The sequence below is a fragment of the Manihot esculenta genome, chromosome 3 (assembly GCF_001659605.2).
Source record: "Manihot esculenta cultivar AM560-2 chromosome 3, M.esculenta_v8, whole genome shotgun sequence".
NCBI classification, from domain to species: Eukaryota; Viridiplantae; Streptophyta; class Magnoliopsida; order Malpighiales; family Euphorbiaceae; genus Manihot; species Manihot esculenta.
The window spans coordinates 5,322,921-5,344,826 of NC_035163.2; the positions used below are offsets into that span (position 1 = coordinate 5,322,921).

Sequence of the window (21,906 nt, forward strand, 5' to 3'; positions counted from 1 at the left end):
ACTAAATCAGACCTCGAACACAAAATTGTAGTTTTTTAACAAATTGCAAGAACTACCTTGGTACAAGATAACCTATTATCATGACTTTGCCTCCACTATCTTATGCTGTTGCACATCTCTGTTTCTACTCGCTTTTCCTGTTAGTTGATTTTATACGTTTGGAGTTGCTTGCAACAATAAGTACCCGACTGTAGATACCAACGCAAAATTAACAATATATATATATATATATCTTAACGAAGAAAGCTTGGTTAGATAGCCACAATTTTTTTTGTTTTCCATTTTTTATGTGGATAGGAATTTGGAGGAAAGAGAGGAGAATTAAACCCTAACCAGTATGGCTTTGTTCAGCATAATTTATTTTATAAAAAAAATTAAATAAATTTTTATAAAATTATGTAACTATTTTTTTTAAATCATTTTTTTTAAATTAAATAAAATTAAATTCTTTTATTTCAAAAAAAATTATTAGAAAAAATCAATTAAATTAAATTCTTAATTCCAAATTCTAAATTAAATTCTTAAAAATTCTTAATTCTAAATAAAGGATTCCAAACATGCCTTATCAATTTATCTAAAAGATGGTAAGCACTACAATCCTTTATCTTAGTTTACTTTGCTGAAAACGAAATCTTTAACCCACGTCTATAAAGTATACCTTTTAGACCAAAGTTTCAACCCCATGAACTAAGGTAAAGGTCAGAAAAAGCGATCATTCATTCTTAAGACCAACATTCTTAAGATAAAAAAAAGTGAGCAAGTGAGAGGGAAAGGAAAGAGCTCTCCACTCCTAATTTTCCTATAATTGAATCCTTCGGAAACATAAGAATTCTAGGGATTCCAACTCAATTTTGAGAAGAGTTGCTCCAACCATTGTTTGGCTATTGGCCTACAAGCAGAAATGTCTGCAAGCAACAACAAAAGCCCAAGGAGATGGTTGTGGTGTACTTCGAATTATAGACAGAAAAATCGCAACACTTAACATTTTTTCTTATTTTCTTTTCCATACATCAGGCAAAAAAATGATACAAGAAAAATTCCCATGTCTTTTCCTCTTTCTAAATTCTTTACACAAACAATGGCATCTAGCTACTTAATCTGCACTAAAGCAATGTCGGTGAAGAAACGCACTCGAAGTTTTAGCTGAAAAACCGAGACAATCAGATTGAAATGTGCAGCAATGCTGAAAATCATTCCTTCAGAGAATGCCACGAGATTATAGAGAACTGCTATGGTACTAAAGCCTTTAACTGCGCCCTGAAAAGATCTTCTAGCGCCCCACGAATTTCCATCTAAAGAAAGTTGGTGACGATTAGTTTTTCACTACAATATGATTATAACAGAAGAAATCATGCAGCGAATAACTTTCAGATCTCGGTTGCTTTCTTTTTCAAGCATGCCTAGGCATTCTAGAACAGGAAGATACCTGATCACAGCACACAAGTTTTGTAAGCAGAGGATAGAAGTCTCTTAAATGTCTTCTGAAAATCTTGCTGTTCATAAAGCACATGCCTTTAAGCACCTGAAAGTTCAAAATGACAGAAATTGCATAAGCTCAACAGTTTCTTAAAAAGAATAACGAGAAGAATGAGCAGACCTCTCATCTGTTGTAACAATACATAATTCACCCAAAAACAATGAATAAAGAACAAATGGGACCCAAGACTAGTCACCACAAAAGTACAAAAAAAACTTGAGATCACAGACGAGCCTTTGTAAATTCAATTTCAGTACAGAAGATGAAGTGACGTTTGAATTTGGGAGCTTCCTCCTGCCCCTAGCAGGAAAAAAGAGGGAAAAGAAAAGGGGGAACTTTCTCCAGCTCGAGGAAAAAGGGGGGGGTGGGGGGGGGGGGTGGTTGGTCAGGGCTGGCAAGCACTTCAGGAAAACAAAGACGGAGAGTACCACTCTTCAGTCCTCGTTCACTACAGCACTGATGTATACAAAATGCAAAAGGAGGAAAAAAATATAATAGAAAACCATATTTTTCACATACAACATGCTGATATGAAATAATCACGCCCAAGAGTTTTAATCATCTTACAAAGTTGCAAATATAATGACGAGAAATACCACAGGAAGAGGAGTAAACAGGCATATTTCTTTACGCAATGCATACATAAGCAAGAATGTGAACTATTATATTATAAGGGACAAGATAAAAGCTTCACATATATAAACAGATAAGAGAGACATTTCATGCCTTAACAATTATCGGTGACCGTAGCTCAAGCACTCGATGAACATCCATGTTAGTAGTTTCCCCCACCGAGGACTGAAGATCAGATGCTTCCTTGAGTACCTGTTCACAGAGAGAAACTAATTTCTCTTCTGCTATTACCTCAAGTTTCTCATCTCCAGAGAAGCTTAAATTATTTTGCACTGGAGAAATATCAACATCATCAGAAACATTAGGCTCCAGATGTTGCCCCCCATTGGCATGGAAATCTGTAGTCGTTTTCCGTAACACATCCAGATATATGCTAGTTCCTGCTAATTCTTGACGAATAAGATTTAATGGAGGCCTGTCCAAAGACAAACTAATTACAACAGGTCATGCAGACGGCGAACAACAATTAAGAAAACAAAACAATTATAGAAAGAAGAGTAAAATGAGTTGGACCAGAATTTGTTACTCACCTCTCAACAGGAATATGGTGCATTCGCATTTTGAGGTTCGGATATGAATTATATGAAGCAGCAAACTCTAATACCGACAATAGAACGTCCATTATAGCAATCTTCTGTGGTGGTTTTAACTTGCTCCAGTACTTCTTCTGCTTTTAAAAACATATTATGGTTAGAAAAGAAAATTGTGTCTCAAAATTCATAAGATTCAATGATGCATCAGGAAACTTTTCTTCTCTTTCCCTCAGCTACCAAATGAGATTGAATAGAAGTAATCAGGATTTGAACAACTGGTAAAGCTCTTCTAACAGATAGGTTTTTGTTATATATGTACTGAACAGCAGAAATCCAAAATATGGCTCAAAAAATTAAAGGTAAATAAAACATAAAAAAACACTTACATAGGATTCATACCTGAATACTATCGATAGCACCAAGAAGTAATAACTGAGTGATGCACTTGCCTCTGATATTAGTCATCAGTGGACCTTCTTCTTCATCTTTAACATCAGGCTCGGCATCAGGAACCTAAGGCATTACATGGAGAAAAGAGATTCAGTGAAACAGGGGAAAGACACATATTTGAAATGCATCACAAAATTGAGCAACTGATTATAATTTTTGTTCAACCTTTTCCTTAGTTTTACCTGTAGATTTTTAAAAACCCAGGTGCAATGGAGATTAAACAGAACAAGAAATCAGTATATAATTGGACACACCCAAAAGCCTACATGTATGAATATTAAAAAGCTTTAACACGATCTATGTATTCAGTGTTCTAATATGAGTGAAAAATCTCTATATTTCCTCTTCAGTAAATTCCCTCACTTTATATTCATATAATGCATGAACTGAAAGCAACCAACTATATCAGAAGTACAAAACTTGGAGACAAACTGAACTTACTAGAAACTAATTTCATTGCAGCCTCTAGAATGTTAATATTTAACTCTCAAAGAGAAAACAAAATGCTGAATACCGTAACTGGAGATGATGGCACTGAGACATCTGAAGCACGAGCCTTTGATTTGGTGGTAAGACCCCTCAGAAATAGATTGTCCATCATATTTTCCATTATTTTTTGACCAAAAGTTTGGCTCCTTTGGATCCCAGCACTGTCAGAAGGTTTCTGAATTCTTCCTGATGGTGATGGAAGGCCTACAAAGATAAGCATATCCAGCTTTTTAATAATGCACAAAGGGAATATAGGGTGCTATTAAGCAGGAGCCACGAAGTTAAGACTTTATTATATTGGTAACTAAATAGTAACAAATTTGGAGAAATTGCTGGTCCTAAAGTCATTTTTCCCTAAACATTCAGCTGGCTGATACATTCAGACTCTTTACCAAACTTTCCCCCCAGTCAGGATTTTCTGCTTCACCCAACCTCAGGAGCTACACTCCTGAGTTTTGTTGCAACCTTTTCATTTTTTTGCTGTTCCTCTTTTGCTTTCTTTTTTTTTCTTTTGCCCCCAGTGTCCAAAGGGCGGATCATGTACATTGTGGACATTCTAGTTGCAATGCCGTTGCACTTGATTATCAGTTATTTTTACAATTTATAATGAGTATAATATAATTTGACCATTAAATAAACCAACCTTCTGATCCATCCAAATTGCTTTGCAATCCCGATTCTTGAGTATTATCCGGCAAGACAGATGCATTAAGATTCTCCCCAACGCTATAAGCACTACTTGGAACTGCCAGTGCAGATAACTTTCCATTATCACTGATATCAAATTGACGGCTATCTGCAACATCACCTGTAATTGCCCCTGAATCCATAACTAGTACCGAAGGGCTTTTTTGGTTCTCAAAACTCAAAGCATTAAGCAACTCAAGCGGTTGTGTTGCATATGATGCATCTCTATTGGCCAAAATAAAAGTGACTAGTTATTTCCTCAAAAAAAAAAAGCCTGTGGTTATAAATATAACTACAAAAGCAACTGGCTGTAAACAAAAGCAGATACTAAGACATGCACCTGATGCTTCTCAACAAAGTGTCCCAGTCACTCTCACTAAATTGGTGACCTCCAACTTCAATCAGATGTACTAATGCTCCCAAAGAGATTGAAACCACAGTCTGATCTGTCTTTTTAGCACAGTCCAGAAGCAAACTCAGAAGGGGAGGCAACATGAAACACACCTCCTGCATAAGAGAAAGAAGGAAATTTGACATTTCCCATAAAATCAATAACAAACATAACAGTCTCTCCATTATTCAGATATAGTTACTCAAAATACTAAAAATTTTTTGAGACAAATTAATAAAATTTAATCACAAAAATTAAGATTTTTAATAATTTAAATAAATAAAAAATTATTAAAAACTTTTATATCTATTTTTTTAAAAATGAAAAGGGGGGGAGGGATCAAGGCAAAACATGTCTGCCTTAGAAACGTTAGCAATAGTAAGAACCGCAACAGATGCAATGTGAATTCACAGACTAGCCAATAAAATGACAAATGTCATGATTATGAGATCCTAAACAAGAATTGAGATATGTTATAATTTCAACCTCAAACAAATGAGGGAGATGGTTAACACCATTGATACTCCAAGATTACATAATTTGACATCCACATAAAACTCCATCCATATGTGATATGGAGTGCATATCAAACAATTTCTTATGCATTTTTAATTGCAGTTTTACCTGCCATATGCTTATTTATCAGATATATGCAGTAATATCAATTTCTAGGTAGAGAAAATATTAATAAATGAAACTTTGTTTGAAAAGAATGCATTATGGTATCTCTGATCTGGCATATTATGACTTTCCTCATGAATATACTACTCGGTGCTTACTACAACCACATCAGAACAAAAGATCCACTGAAAAGTTATCACACTGAAACAGTTCAAAAAAGAAAAGACAAAGATGCCCACTGATACCTTGTAGAATGTGTTAAAAAGATTGCACAGCAACTGAAGCGAATGAATGCTGGTTTCTCGAAACCACTCATCATCAGAAGAGATTAAGCTTTCCTTTCCAGCATGTCTCACATGATCAAAAATAGGAAACAACACACGATGGAAGATGCTCTCCCAAAATGATGATGAGAACTTGCTACCTCTCTCATTCAGCAAATCAAACAAAACTTCTAGTGCACAGCTTCTAACCTCAGGTCTTGCATCTGATGTCAAATCTGATAAACCAGCTAGCATTGGGAACCAATAATACTCAGTCACATCAAAAGTTGCATCAACATTATCATCAATGGGCTTCACAGCACCGCCAGGTATAAGGCCCTAAATACCAAAGATTTAAGAACAGTTGCAAAAGGGAGTTCAGCCAACAAAACCACTGGTTAGAAGAAGATGATAAAAAAGTAATCTGCATGGACTAGACAGTGATGTACAACATTCAAAAAAATAGAGGCATAGTTTATCTAATTTCGCATTGAAATGCTGCTCTAACGCATGTCAAACAGGAAAGGAAAAGCAAGAGGGGGGAGGGACTGCAAAGGAAAGGCATCCACTGAAAATAAAAAGCCTTACCACAAACAGCACAAGCTTAAAGTCAAGACTAAATATAGAAAAATCAATTAATTGACAAGGTCAAAATTTATATCACAAACCTCTGCCAAACGATCCTCACAAATGCGGAGAAGTGCAATAGCCTTCAAACTTATACGGTGAGAAGTTTTGTTATTGGCAAACCTTATAAGACAGTTGACACAGTCCATAAAACAATCCCCAACCACCTGATCAAAGTGTTCCAAGATAACTGCAAAACTCTATGGTATTAGATATGCTAAAACTGAAAAAATAAGGAAGAATGTGAATTAAAACAAGGAATAAAGAACCACCAAAATGGTCAAAAAGGTTCTTTCTCAACTTACCCTGTTCAACATTTTCAAAGGCACTATCCACAATTGATTCCAGTTCATCATCTGCTGCCGCTGTGAAAATCATAAAAACACTATGCCATCCAGACTTTATGCTTCCAACTTTAGATTTGATCATCTGCAATAGACACCAGTAAATGTGTGACGCTTGTAATGATCCTCAAAGTTAACAATTATTTCAAAATAAAAAAATGAAAATGACAATCGAGGAAACCTATGTCCGCATACTTGAACAATACAGTCAACAATTAGTCTCCTTACGGAACTACTTCGACTGTTCCGCATAAGAACAACAAATGGTTTGAGAATGTCATTCTGGAAAGTGAAATTGGTGAGCTCAGCACGCTCCAAATACTTCATACCAAGCTGCCTCAGAGAATCAATGGCATACATGGCAATTTTCTCCTCGTGATGGCTCCCAGCAGAAATAAAATGATTTGCAAGGACAGACCATATTCTAGCCCAGACCTGCAAAATGTATCAACAAAAACCTATTCTGTAAAATACCAAAGTGTAACATATGGGCATGAAGTAGACTTATCAAGGGAATGCAGTTGAGACTAGGCGTCAAAATGTTTTTAAAAAAAAATAAAAGAAAAAGAAGATAGTGCAACAATCAAGAGCCTCCTAGGAAAAGAAATTTATAGGCATACTTGCTGCACATCTAGAAATTCATACATCTAAATGTATGTATGACCAAATAAGCATTACTTAGTTTGTAAATGGAAAGTGCAGATTACTTTTTCATAGACATCAGTGGAACAGGCAAGCCATAGAAGAAACTGAACTGATATTACACGGTCTACCAGGAAAAGAATTACAATTTTTAAACCATCTTAGTCCCAATTATTAAACTATTTCTTTAAGTTTAAAAGAGTAACATATAAAGTTTAAATAAGAATTATCATATAATAGGAATTCCCAAGGCTAGTCAAACTGTAGGGTCTATGACTAACAGAAGACAAAAGCAGATATTCAAGATCAAATCATTTAAACAAAAAATGTTCATCTCAAGCACTTCTGGAAATGGATGAAAATTATTTTGAAGAGGATGGCATAAGGAGTGAGCAAAAATCAGTTTTAACTGAAAGCCAACTGAATTGATTAAAAATTTAGTTTTTGATTAATTAGTTTGGTTCCGTTACTATTTTCAGAGAAAATCTTTTTTTTTTCAATTCGGATATTTAGGGTGCGTTTGTATCATTGCTGTTTCTTGTGTTTTGTTTTTTATTTCATAAAAAATAAAAAGCTTGTTCATTTTATAGTGTTGCGTTTTTATTTTTACTACTTGTTAAAAACTTTTTGAAATCAAAAACTGAAAATTACAAATATTGGTTTTCTTATTGTATATTCTATCAAATCATTATTTTTACAACTTTTACTAAATTATCATTAAAAATTTGAAAATTTTATCAATTCAATCAAATTCATATTTTCAAATACAAATTTATTTAATTAATTTATAAAATATATTTTTATTTTATTATTATAAGAGAAATTTACTATTTAGTCAATGTGATTCCTCAATTTTGAAAAATAAATTAAAATATCTTTTAGATTTTAAATGACATACAAATCTTTCATTAGTTTTAGTATTAAATATTTTTTTATTTAGTCCCTGTAATATGAAGAACTCATTAGTTAGTCTTTCGATTTTGTAAAAATGCCAACTAATTAGTCCAATACGAAGACATTTTAGACTTTTTTGCAAGAAAATTTTACTATTTAGTCTCTATAATATGAAAAAACTCATTAGTTGGTCTCTTTATTTTGAAAAAATACATTAAAGCGTTTTTAAGGTATTAAAAATATACTAATTAGTCATTTCATTAGTTTTAGCTATTATATATTTTAGTTTTGTAGTAAGAGAAAATTTATCAGTTTGTCCCTCAATTTTATTATAAAAATGTCTCTTGATTCGTTTATTCATATTGAGGACATTTAAAACTTTTTTTATAATACTTAACGGCTAAAATTAATAGAGGGATTAATTAGTAGATTTTTAAAAATTTTAGGAACACTTTAATGTATTTTTCAAAATTAATGGATTAATCAGTGAATTTTCTTATATAACAGGGACTAAATAGTAATTTTTATTTTTATAATACTTAAAAGCTAAAATTAATGGAGGGACTAACGGGTAAACTTTTTAAAATTTTAGGAATGTTTTAATATAATAACTAATAAGTTTTTTATATCACAGGGATTAAATAATAATTTTTATTATAATATTATATACTATGTAAACATAATTTTTTATTCATTTTTATGTATAACTATTTATAAAATTATTTATATTCTGATTTTATTATTAAATATCATATTTTAAAAGCAATATTTTGTTTCTTACTTTTATATAAAATTTATAGTTATTTTTATACAAACAGTTTTTAGAAAACTATTTTTAAGAAGTAAATAACAAAAATCAAAAAATTATTTTTAGTTTTGAGAAAACAAAAAACAGAAATGCTGCAATGATACCGAACACACCCTTAGTATAAAAAAAAATAATAATTAGAAGAAAACAAGGAAGAACCAAATCCACAACTTACTTGCCTGAACTATACTGTTTTGTTATGCTACTACATATAACTCTTCCTTTCTTGCTATCTAATATCCCAGCCTTTAATATTTTTGCTTCTCTTTCCTCAATTCTCAGATTCCATTATTTCAGCTCTTTCTTCCCTACATGATACATAAAATTTAAGCTTCAAGCACAAAAATTTCATTCTTCTCCTCCTTTTCTGCCGTTGCCTTCCCCATCTCTCAAAAAACTCTCATCTTAATTGCAACCTTCCCTTCTCTTTTTCTCTTTCCCTTTCCACCACTTCTGTTGTTCTCATCTCGTTAGTTTGTCTTGAACACTCTCACTGTTTTCCATCTCTGAGTTTCAGCTAGTCAAGCCTTGCTTGTTTCTAATCTCTCTCATCATGTGATTGCATTTCTGGTTCTTAGCGTGATTGCATTTCTGGTTCTTGGTGTGATTGCATGTGTGCGACTGTGAGTTCTGGGTTCATGATCGCATTTATGGCCTGCAGCACTGTACATTTGCGTTTCTAAGCTCATTTCTGTTGGGATTATTACTCATTTCTAGTACTGGATGATTGCAAATCTGGGTTGGGCATTTTTTATATTTCAATTTGGATTGTGTTAATTGTGGGATTTGGATTTTTGTTAATTTGTTATATATTTGGATTTCTGTTAATTTGTGGGATTCAGATTAGTTGGAATTTTGTTTGACAATTTGTTGTGCATGTGAGATTGATTTGGGTAGTTGGAGTTTGAAAAGGGGCCATCTACGTATTTGATTATTTGGAACTGATAACCGAACCATAACAAACCAACAAACATTTGGTTCACTTTGATTCAATTCTCTCTCATATTCAGTTCGGCTCAATTTACAAAGCTGGTGTTTGAAAAAGGGCCATCTACGTATTTGATTATTTGGAACTGATAACCGAACCATAACAAACCAACAAATATTTGGTTCAGTTTGATTCAATTATCTCTCATATTCAGTTCGGTTTGGTTTACATTTCAGTAGTTCAGTTTTTCATTTTGCAGTTTGCACACCCTAGGCATAACCACCAAAAGCTAGAAAAATATATCTCAATTTACCTATGATGAATCCCTTCCTATGGAGATGGATTACATGAAATGGAAAAATATGACTTGAAAGCGGCTATTAAGTATACATAGGCCAATTACCGCAATGCATCAAATAATCATACAGATGATTTCACATAACGTAGTCATTTATCAATGTGAATGCATAAAGGAGTCTACTGTTTAGTGAACAAAGGTCATACCATGCGTATACGAGCCATATTGTAATAGCTGATCTCAACAAGCTTTTGCAGACTGAATACACGAGCAGGAGCTTGTTTTAATTCTTCAGCTGATACACCACAGAGAGCAGTGAAGAATTCCACAATAGTATCACTGGGTAATTTAACACTATTGACAAAAACTTGTTCAGCAGGTTTCCCAGCCACTTCTCTCAGGGATTGAAGAACGGCATCCCTGGAAATCTGATTTGATCCAATCATGACAGTTGCAGCAATAGCAGGAGTTGAAGTAATAAATTCCAGCCGAGAAACACATTCCAAAACTGCATTCCATGTGTCTCGAAGCGAATCAGTTTCTGTGTCACACAATGCAAGTAGAGTCCGCAATGCTTCTACATTTTTACTGCGCATTTCTTTTGGTGCATGTAAGAAAGTAAACCTGACATACAAAATTCACAAGTTTAATGTCATGGTCATAGAATATTTGTTCAGTGACTGAAATAAAAAAACCAATGAGTAGCCAAGAAAAAGTAAATGTAAAATGAACCAGAGTGATATAGAAGACAAATTTTTTTGGGGAAAAGAGGGGGGGGGGGGGGGAGAAGAGACAGAGTGATGCTTAAAAAAGGATCTTACCGGACCAAAGATGTTAAGAAAGCATAGCGCATGGTATCCATCCCGAGAACATGTGTAATGTGTATCCCAGCTTTAAATCCCGCCATGCAGAGAATAATCCTTGCCTTATTGTCACCTTCCTCCATGGTCACAGAGAAAGTGGCAAGTAAAGGCCATCCTACAGCTTCCACCATGGGCCTTATAATTTCAGTATGCTGCACAGTATGAAAAATCCCTCTTCTTGCTCCTTGCTTCCGGAATATTGCTTGTGTTTGCTTAATTATAGCTTCATTCTCAGATTCGGCATCACTTGATGACTTTGTTTTGGGGAGAGCCAGATTTAGAATATTGACAAGGCGGCCTCTCTCCTCACTTTCTGGCTTTTGTCTGCTTTTCCCAATACCAGCTGCATCATCTTTCATTTTTATCTCCTCTTTAACAATGGAGTCATAGATCTCTTCCAGTAGGTCCGGTGGGGCACAATCTTCAGCATTATTCATGGAATTGATACGTATAAAATCTGACTTAGACATTTTAGGCCAAACCATAGGATTATGCGCATCAGTATTCAGCATTATGACTGCATATGCAAGAACGTATGCAGTATCTGCATTTTTGAAGAGACCAGGATTATCTGCACAATACCTGCCAGAGACATAACACAAAAAAAGTCTAAACCACTAACTACCAACTAGATTACACTCAGGTATAACCTAGCAACATCTTTATCAACCTGATAATGACAAAACAAAATATGTCTTCACTAAACAAAAATAATTAAAAACAATAACATGTGAAAATTTGCACAATAAGATATGTTAAACATCCCAAATCTATATATGTGCAAATTGTCCAGGAATTCTGAAAGGTCCACAAAACAGAGAGAAAATAGCAACAGGTAGCTCTGGTGAAAAAGAGAAAGCCAAATATTGATTTTGTTTTTTTTTGTCTGAGAGCCAAATATTGAGTTGAGTTAATATTAACAAGAGAATTAGAAATTGATTTTGTGGTTCATGAGTGCAAATTACCGTACACAAACAAGAAAACTGAGAAGTCCCCCCCCCCGGCTCTTTTGGGGTGGGGCTGATTTTGGCAGAGTTCAGTAATTGCAACAGGTGCAACTTGACCAGTAGAAAGCCTAAATCCATGTGGGGAATTGTGGAGAATTGAGTAGCCATGAAAGAAAGCAAGATTGTACCAGAACACACAATTACAATATGAAATGATCCATGATTTAGAATAAGCAAAGAAATAAGTCATCACATTAATCAATAGGAAAAAATGAGTGAAGTGAAATATAGACGCATAAATACATGCCCGAATACCTCCATACCTTTCTGCAAACTTTTCCATAATGCGATCAATTTTTTGAGCTTCTCCAGGAAGTCGAAATCCTTTAAGAAATTCCCTGACAGCCATGTCGAACTTCATTCCTGAAAACTTCATGTGATCAACATAAGCATGCATGACAGCAAGGGGAAACTCCTCATGTTGACCCAAAAAATCACCAATCATAGCCTGCAAAATTCATTAATGATTAACAACCAAAATCAACAGAACAAAATAATATCATGTAGAATAGCACTTCCACCTTGTCCAGATTGGGAGTGTTTCTTAGAAATTGAGCAACTGAAGAAGGATTCTTTTCCACAAGCTTATTTGATATCAAATATTCTACACCCTTAACTGGCTGCCTGTTGAACTGCAATATAATAGAATTGTCAACTAGTCCCTCAAGGTACTTAAACAGCTAAAAAGGACAAAACAAAGCCTAAATATCACAATTGTGTTGGATCACACTTGTAAAGGGAACACAAGATCAATCACCTCTCCAATAGCAGCTTCCATTGTAGATTTGTGAGCCTTTGCCTTTTCAAAGTGATTGGGCACATCCCCTCTGCTCTTTATCTCAACAAATTTCGCATCTGAAAGGTCTTCTTCAAGAGACTGAACTCTTTTAATAATTTTTTCAGATTCTCTGCGTAACTTCTCCCAATCAACAAGTGATTTAAGCACATTAACTAGACACTGGAACAATCAAGAAAGAAAGAGTCATCCAACATCTTCAGCAAAAAGCAGACTGAATGACCCACTATTTCTCAGAACACAGAAAACAGGAAGCCTACCAGAAGTGATGAACCTTTAACAGAAGTAGCCTGGGATACAGCAACAGCATTTGGATCTGCACTTTGAGTCCCTTGAACTATTTTAGACAGTGTGGTTACCTATATGACAAGTAAGAAGATAACAAGGACTTATTACTTGCTTGGTAGAAAGGTTAACACTTGACACAGCACAGAAGCTAGGCAACAAGGCTAGAACACACCTAAAACTGAAACATCCTTGAAGCCACAAAGAAAATGAATTCTGGAGTCAAAGTGTAAAAGAACTGAAAATTTTATTTAATTAGACCATCTCCTCCATGCACAGTACATAAGTTACCCCTTCATAAGAGTATAAATCCAATTTATACGTCGACTAAAATAAGAATCCCAAAAATCTAGGATAATTAAATACAAGTAAATAAAACCTAATCTGACTGAATTAGTACAATTACAAATATTGTGCTATAAATAATTATAACAGGTTTGTTGGGATCCAGCATCACAGATTTAGAATAATAGATACATAAAAAAAAAGACTGAACAATACCATGCGTTCAAATAAATTTGGTGCCTCCAGATCACAGTCATAGTTAACATAAATATCAACAAGCATTTGAGGATCCTTGCAAACTTTCTCGAGCATTCTGCAAAACTACAATGGATCAGGAAATGATATAGGAAAATAAGCAAAATAACATAATAATGAAGAAAAAGATAAAGCCAAAAAGAAAACATAATTAATTGTCTAATATACACAAAATAATTGCAAAACCCAAACAATATTACCGAAGAACACTCATTTTTTGGTTAATAGGACATTCTGAGCCATCCAATGATCGTAGAACTATTAAGGGAAAGAAGACACCAACTTCGCCCTGAAAGGATTTTGCATCATGACTAATTGAGAAATGCCGCAAAACAAAGGATTACTAAATATATTGAAGTAATGTCATCGTATAACAATTAACCACAAAATCATCAACGTACTTTGAGACTCTCTCTGAATCGCAACATAAGTACAGAGAATATTCCTGTTGCATACTGCCACAAAAGGAAAGAACAGTTAAAAAGATACATAACAATCTTACTCCAGACTTTTGTCAAAAAGGAAGAAAATAAGAAAGTTGATCAATAGATTTTAATAAACCTGAAATATGACTGGAGACTGTGAAACTGAGGCCCGCAACAAAGCATATGATAGATATGCTTTTACAGAGTCAATAAAATGGAAGTTCTTTGTGAATGAATGGCTAACTCCTTCCAACAAGCCCTGCAATAAGATCACAAATTTTTCAAATCCTTTCCTCACTTTGTCCTTCACGGGGATGGAGAAAACAAAGGATGAGCGGATTCTCATAAATAGGTAACATATGCCATAAATTATTCCCTGATGGAGGAAAGGTCTAGCATATATTGTAAATTTCTACCAAAATATGTCAACTCTCAAGGGCAATTATATATCTTGGAATTTATTAGTTTAACAAGGTAGATGTTGCGAAGCAACATTTATGTCATACAATCATTGCATGGCTTCTTGCTTCAATTTTTAACCTTGGACCACTCTATGAATTAAAATGTCAAATTAAATCATAGACAGGATCACAGAAAAGTAAGACAGAAACCAAAAGCACAGAACAGAACAAATCAGAATTCAAGACTTCCCATGGAGGCCAGGCTGTGGACATGACTGTTTATTATCCCTTTAAACAACCAATTGACACATGCATAGAGAAAAGAGCCACAACTTAACCTGCAGAAGCTCTAGAGACAAAATCCTTGTTTTGGTTGTAACTTCATCAGAATCTTCCTTCATACCCATCTAAAAACATTACATTTAAACAGTTAGTGGAATGCACTGGAGGTGTTAACAACCATGTGAAGGAATGCTGAAAAACCAACCTTACAAAGGGTGCGAAACACAAGTAAAGCATCTCGTTCTCCAATGCCCACGCTCTCCAGGTCAATACCCCTTGAGTGGTGATAAGTGTGAGTGTTTAAACAAAAATATTGCAAAATAACTAAAAAGCATTTAAAAACAAGACATTGCACAAACAAATTATTTGGGCCAATTTTATCAGTTCTATCTCAATCTATAATATTGTTTCCAATTTTAGCAACCAACTTGAAATTGAAAACTTCTTCTTCCCAAGAAAACAATAACCTACCATCACAACAAAGTGCCAGCATATCTCAACCATGTGTATTCTCTTCTGCCACTAAATCACAGCTCTAAATCTAATTGCCATCACTCTATTTATTTATCATCTCTCTTCACATCATGGTTTTAAATAACGTAACGTAACGGTGTTATGTAATATTTTTTTGAGGGGGCCGTTATCCATTACCCTGTTATACAACGGCCCTTTTGCAAGCGTAACGGCCGTTATGACCGTTACGTAACGGCTGTTACCAGTAATTGAAATTCTTTTATATCCTTCCTCTTTTGCCCCCTATTCTCATTTTCATTAGTTTCTACACTCTTCAGTGGCTTCAAATGCTATATTTTTTAAGTTTTCTCTTCGCTTTCTCTTTCAAATTTCAATCTTCCTTGCATATTTCTCATATAAGTTTAGATCCATCATAAACTATTGTATTTCCAAGCTTATTTCTTCTAAAAAGTTAGTTAAATTTTATGCATTTTAGTTTTTAGTCGTTATTTTTTCGCTTTTTTAAAGATTTTTGTCAATTAAAGTGGTAGTTTAGAGTTAATATTGTACTTTGAACTATTAGTTGACTCGATCTATAAAGATTATGTTGATTTTTCTTATTTTGAACAATATAACGTTTAATTTAAGTTAAATAATCTATATTTCATGTATTTATGTTTATTATGCATTTGTATACATTGTTCTGAATTAAATCTAATGAATATCATTTTATTTATGAACTTTGCAAATTTTTTTCAAAAATTTGCGTAACGCCAGGCCGTTAACATTATGTTACAGCCGTTACAAGCTTGGGGTCGAGGGAGAGTGAGAGAGTCTTGACTCTTAAGTCTTTTTTTCTAGGACTTGGGCTTGATAGTTTATACAAGTTGAGGTTGCAAACAGGGTGTTGATGTGCTGGGCAAAAACTGTCCTGGTGGTTCATTCTTGGCTTTGGCTGCTGGCCGTGCTAGTAATGTTGGTGGACTTGTTTGCAATGATGTTGCTACCCTGCAAACACTGGTTTTCATTTTAGGAATTGATGTTCAAACAAAACACCCTTCTCCAACCACTGACCATGTTAAACCCACCATTACCATAACTCCACATCATCAATAACCAATAGCCTAAAATCAAAACCATAACCTCAAAAAGACCTATAAGCCCAGACCATTCCACTTCTCTGATCCCTCCTCTCCTAAATTTCCCTCCAGCTTCTCCTCATAAAAAAAAAGCCTCCACCTCTCCAAAGTAAATAGTCATTATATCTCTGCCCTCTGCCATTTCTATTGCAATCAAATCCAGAGAATTAAATTTTGCCTTCTTCTTGAATTGGCTGCCACTTACAAAATACATTCTCTCTTGCAGAGTAGATGTGGAATCTGCTTCTAAAGCATGAGAAGTGGCCAAGGGATAGGAATAAGAGTGTAGATGTAGCCAATATAGGTTTTGATACTAGAAACTCGTTTTGTTCCCATGTCCCCGGGATGCAACAAGAAGAAAGAGGGGGAGAGAGGGGGAGAGAGAGAGAGGAGGGGGCACAGTGGTGATGAGATGAACTAGAGATGCATTTTTACTAGAATTGAACATTTTACTTGATAAAATAACATTTATATTTGTCAATTTGAATGCTAATGTTAATTAAATGAATCACACCTCAAAAGGCCTCTTGCAGGGAGAGGATTGTCTAAGTCACATATGAAACACTTTTACCTTATACCCAGTCAATATGCAATAACATGTCCCCCTCATGCTCAGGATTGGATATAGGGAGCGTGAAGTTTGTAGGACTGCACATCTGTGGGTGTTTGGGTGACCAACATTAAGTCAATGGTTGGCTCATATTTATAAAGTGAACTGGGCCTAACTCCATCGAAAATAGTACCTTGTAAAGGAAGGGTTGCCCAAGTCATATATGAAGCATTTTTTTTTCTAATAACTAGTCGATGTGGGATGATCAACAATACAACTAATATTGAAATCAATTCTAAAGATTGGGGGTAGAATTGATATAATGAAAAGAATTGACTGGGTAGAATTGATAAAATGAAAAGAATTTGACTTATAATCAATAATTCACATAAAATATCATGATTTAATCATTATTGTTAAATTTGGGCCAGGCCTAACTCACCCCAAAAGCTAGCTCAAGGGGGAGGAGTGCCTATGGCCCATATAAGGGGCACATTACCCCTTTCCACAACCAATGTGGGATTCAACAATTATGAGTAAGACATGTTAGAAAGTGGTATAACATCCAAAGTCTATCTCAATAACCATACCTTGTCATTTTTTTACCATCTTCAATTTGCACGGCTTTGTCAAGAACAGCCTCCAAACCCTGTGTATCATATGAAAAGAACTTTCCACAAATCAGAAGGCAAAATTTCACGCAAGTCAACCTCATCAATAACACCAAACAACAGTTTGTAAACACACTGCTTTTGATAAGTAATCACACAATAAAAAAGAATTAGAAGGCATTAATCATGCATCAAACATCATAAAATTTCATATCTATCCCAAAAGCTATAAAAACAACACATTTAAAATAAGAGAACAAACACCTTAATATCAGCACCACCAGCAAGACTCTGGAGTTCCTCGACAGATGCAAGTGATGCCTCTTTCATTTGGCTAAGCGCATCGCCCAAAGTCATTCCTTCCTCATTTTGGTCAGTTGTTGAAGTTTCTTCAAGTTTTGTATTCTCCACAGAAGTGACCTTTATATTTGCAGCAGAACTAGATGAAGTAGAAACCTGAGTGTTGATGTTGGACATTATTGGCTTATTAGTTACAAATGGAGCTTATTACTGTTTTCTCTTTCTAACAAAGTATAGTTATAATATAGAAAAGTTATGAGAAATTTATTTTCCCATACAGGATCAGTTTCCATTCTCCTGAACACAATGCTGATCATCTGTGTCAACATTGCCTTCGATGTTGCTTGATTTATGGGGTTCTTGCTACACATCCAAACAATAAATAATTAGTGATTCCCAAGTTGATATTATATTATCAATCAGATAACTATGAAATAAGAACCTGTGCAAGGCAGTATTGTAGCATATTCTGATTACTCCCAGCAACAGTTCCCCATGTACTGCATTTAACAACGTGTTTCAGCAGTATAATTCAAGGAATTGTATTCAAATAACAATAATAATAACAATCCAAATGATAATAAATAACAAAATTAACAGTTAATCAACAAATAAATATTATGTGTTTGAAGGCAATTGACATTTGGGCTTAGGCATGAATACTTAACTGATGTAGTGTCCAATTAAATGAAGTTAAATAGAATTAAGGCATAAGATACAGCATATTAATTATCAACATTGACTGCAAACAAAGTTGAAGGAGAAAGCCTCCAAATTCCAATGCCAAAAGTAAAAATAGCAAAAGTGGCACTGCAGCACAGCTTTGCATTCCATAGACGATAGACCAGTAAAATCCAACTAAATAACTTGAACCAAGCCTATATATGCTGATTATGCTTCAAGGATTAGACTCAATTATCATCAAAATTTTTATTCAAGCTTATTGTGCAAGTATAGACTGGCTAATGAATTTCTATTTTTCTTCCCTTCTTTTTTTATCCTCCAAGGCTATAAGTACTTTTCATAGCAACCAAATATCCTAGTTTTATTGCTTTATTTGCATCATCAAACAAATCCTAGTTTTTCGAAACCTTAAATGTTTATCTACTTTTCCAAAATTTCCTCCTTAATCAGCCATCTAAACAATCTTTGAAGTCCTAAACACCTTGGCTGTCCCAGGAAAGCGCAAACTCATTACCAAATACCAACTGCATTCACATCCCTAACATCAAATACGTCTATGAATATTCAAGCCTAAATCCTACTTTATCAAATACTTGTCCACCATAATATAAACCAAAACTATTGATCACCACTTCTCCCTAATACCAAAGCATTTGTACAGATAATATGCACATATAGCAAAGCAAATTGAAAAGCTATTCAGTAACCACAACGATATTTTGAAATGATTTTGATTTTTTCTGAGAGCAAAATACCTCTAAATTTCGCAGATGCTACTGCTGTTAGAAGCACCTTTAAGACTTGCAAAATTGTACTGTATATGGCCATCCAAAGATGACGTTCACATCAAGATAACATATCAAGGAAAAAGTTTTTTGGAAAAAAAATCACATACACATACCTGTCAGGTGAAGAATTATCAATACAACTGCAAACCATGTTCAGAATGTCAGTGAACAGTGGGACATTTTTACCACCTTCTAAACCAGGATCTCCCTCTAAGTGGTCATAAGCAATGAGTTTCTGCAGTTATAGAATTTGTAAAACGATTTAGCAGTGACCATGCAACAGAAACTAAAACGGCATATGCAAGTATATTATAAAAAAGAAGAGCATGGGATTTTTCTTGATTCAATGTAAGGACCTCACAGAAATCCAACAAGTATACTATAAATGTAAAATTCTATTAGTATGTATCCATGAAGTTGTCATACATGAAGACAATCCAAAGCAGATTCTAAGATTTTTAAATTCTTTGTCTCGAATGCCAGAGAAAGTGGATGCAAAACAATCTCTACATCAGCTTCATCTAATGTGCACCCAGCATTTGCTAATGCAATGGTGACATTTCCATTGTAGCGCACTGGCTTCCCATCAGGTTTCTCCTCAGAAGTATTTTGTAACTGATCAGATTGTGTTCCAGCTTTTGCAGCTTCATCATCAGATTCATGTGAACTGTGAAGAAAGAATGATTAAGAAACTGATATTACAATACACCTAGACAATCCAAATACCAATCATGATCATAATTGAAATTTCCTAGCTTTGTTGTATTACCTGAAACAACTCAAATTTTCAAAAAACAACTGCAAAGAGTCCATAATTGCTTAAAGGATGACATATTAGGAAATGCTATGAACCTAAACATCTACAATATATAAAAATAAAAATAAATAAATTTATAAACATTCAAGACTGAATTTGGTAGTAACATACACATATATCCAAATGTATGACCAAACACATCCAAATAAGTTGTGGTTTTGCAGATGCATAATTTAAAGCGCGATTGGAGTACATCTAAAATACAGTTGGTGCAAGTGATACAAGAAGTGGAAATGGCACAGCTAGTAAAATTCATCTGAGAAGGTGAAAGAGAAGTAAGCATAGAGGAGGTACAGGTAGATGGAAATGCAGGGAAATATTGTGTAACTTGTGCAGGGAATTCAAAATAAATTTGGAGGGTTTTTGCTGGCAATTAATATGTTCACCTTTGGGTTTTTCCAGATCTGGCCACAATTGAAACAAAATTCAGAATTGGTTTTTATAATGATTCAAATAAAAGAATAGGATACAATTAAAACTTCTGCTAAATTATTTCATTTATTTGGCTATTAAACCCACAATATTAAGATATGCACCTCTCAGCTTCAGCTAATGATGCTACTTGATTCGTCTCGCCTGATTTAGATTGTGGATTTGACTCTTTGGTGCTATCTGAAGAAACATAAACATAAATAATAATAATAATAATAAAAACATGTAAGCAGTCAGCTCACCAGAATGATCATTGAAGTCATAGAAGGAGGGAAGTAGAAGAATTCATAAGCCTAGTACATAGATCAGTAGTACATGGAAAAAAAGGCTGAAAGATGCAGGGATTAACCCAGCTCAGTACACTATAATCTCTAAAGATGGAACCAAGTATTATAACATTGATGCAAATGCTTAACTGATTCCAAGTTCACAGAAGGGAGAGAAACCACGTGCAATATAAAGAGGCAATGTTTGTTTTTCCAGCACAAAGCTGAAATGCAATCTTTAAATACCACGACAAGGAAAATCATGAAGCAGTTGAAGCTTCAAAAAATTAAACCAGACCAACCTACGATGTTCGTTGTCCTTAAAAAACAAACCATTATCACTATTCATTCTCAATTCAGTAATGCAACTGCAAGAGAGAGAAATCAGAAACCATGTTTGACAATTGGCTTGCAAACACGAATGAACTAAACATACACAAGAAATGCACTTAACATTTAAATTCCAAGTACAAAAGGTAACGCAAATTTAAGATCCAAGCACTGACCAATATACGCTTGAATAGCCTTTTGAAGATCGGGGTACTTCTTTCCCGAACATTCCTTCAGCATTGACTCGAATGCTCGGCTCACAAAACCTCCCGCAGCCATTTCTACTCTGCAATAAGCAAACAAATCACGCAAAAAAGAGTTAAGGCAAATTCAGCTCGAAAACAATAAAATCAAGCCACACCATGGAGCAAATACAATTCCAAAGAGATCAAAACAGGATATACATTTACAGCTGACGAGATAATGGAAATGGAGCAAGAACAAACCAGAAATGCCTTGGTTTCAGTGGCAGGGATAATTAGCGAATAAAGATCTGGAAATTGATAAGCGATGAGCTCAAGTAGATCTCTCCCTGTACTTTTACTACTACAGGGAAGTTGCAGGGAGCCCCGATAATGGCTGGATTTGATAACCGCCTAGCCTACCGGACGAACACGTCACCGAGGCCGAGATTTGTTGAAAAATCGCGATTTCACCCGACGCAGTGCTGGATAGAGATTGAAATATTCATGGGCCTAATGCTCTTCAGGCCCAAAAAGCACAATTTGGTTCTTATCTCTTGGGCCGTTTCGTATCGGTATTATTTGTAGTTAATTAATGGGAGTTTCTATTATTATCATTTATTTTATTTAAAATAAAGTAAAAAAAATTATTTATTCTGAAAATAAATTA

At 34.5% G+C, this 21,906-nt stretch overlaps 1 protein-coding gene across 2 annotated transcripts; it reads right to left on the reverse strand.

The window, feature by feature from the left end:
- Nucleotides 1-755: 755 nt before the first annotated feature.
- LOC110610245 (brefeldin A-inhibited guanine nucleotide-exchange protein 5) lies at nt 756-21,706 on the reverse strand. Of its 2 annotated transcripts, none has more exons than XM_021750084.2 (34): nt 21,459-21,706; nt 21,231-21,340; nt 20,563-20,638; nt 19,636-19,876; nt 19,323-19,444; nt 19,177-19,235; nt 18,180-18,237; nt 18,016-18,100; nt 17,702-17,893; nt 17,417-17,475; nt 14,890-14,959; nt 14,741-14,809; nt 14,138-14,260; nt 13,978-14,031; nt 13,777-13,865; nt 13,538-13,634; nt 13,012-13,110; nt 12,713-12,913; nt 12,477-12,587; nt 12,219-12,403; nt 10,907-11,530; nt 10,292-10,709; nt 6,711-6,950; nt 6,477-6,600; nt 6,213-6,361; nt 5,527-5,883; nt 4,610-4,776; nt 4,226-4,494; nt 3,614-3,786; nt 3,043-3,156; nt 2,641-2,777; nt 2,204-2,525; nt 1,427-1,522; nt 756-1,292 (listed from the first exon to the last, which is right to left on the reverse strand). In XM_021750084.2, exons 2-34 carry the CDS (start codon nt 21,331-21,333, stop codon nt 1,230-1,232), a joined length of 5,346 nt encoding a protein of 1,781 aa, XP_021605776.1. In that variant the 5' UTR covers nt 21,334-21,340; nt 21,459-21,706; the 3' UTR covers nt 756-1,229. The 2 variants fall into 2 exon arrangements, with proteins under 2 accessions (XP_021605776.1, XP_021605775.1); XM_021750083.2 differs by having other exon boundaries at nt 3,608-3,786.
- Between the last annotated feature and the right edge of the window lie 200 nt (nt 21,707-21,906).

Excerpts from the sequence above, each read along its gene's own strand:
- LOC110610245 (XM_021750083.2), bottom strand. The coding sequence starts at position 21,333 with ATGGCTGCGGGAGGTTTTGTGAGCCGAGCATTCGAGTCAATGCTGAAG. Across the intron at positions 19,236-19,322 it reads GATAATTCTTCACCTGACAG|TACAATTTTGCAAGTCTTAA; the intron begins GTATGTGTATGT and ends GGCCATATACAG. Across the intron at positions 18,238-19,176 it reads AGCATCTGCGAAATTTAGAG|TACATGGGGAACTGTTGCTG; the intron begins GTATTTTGCTCT and ends TGTTAAATGCAG.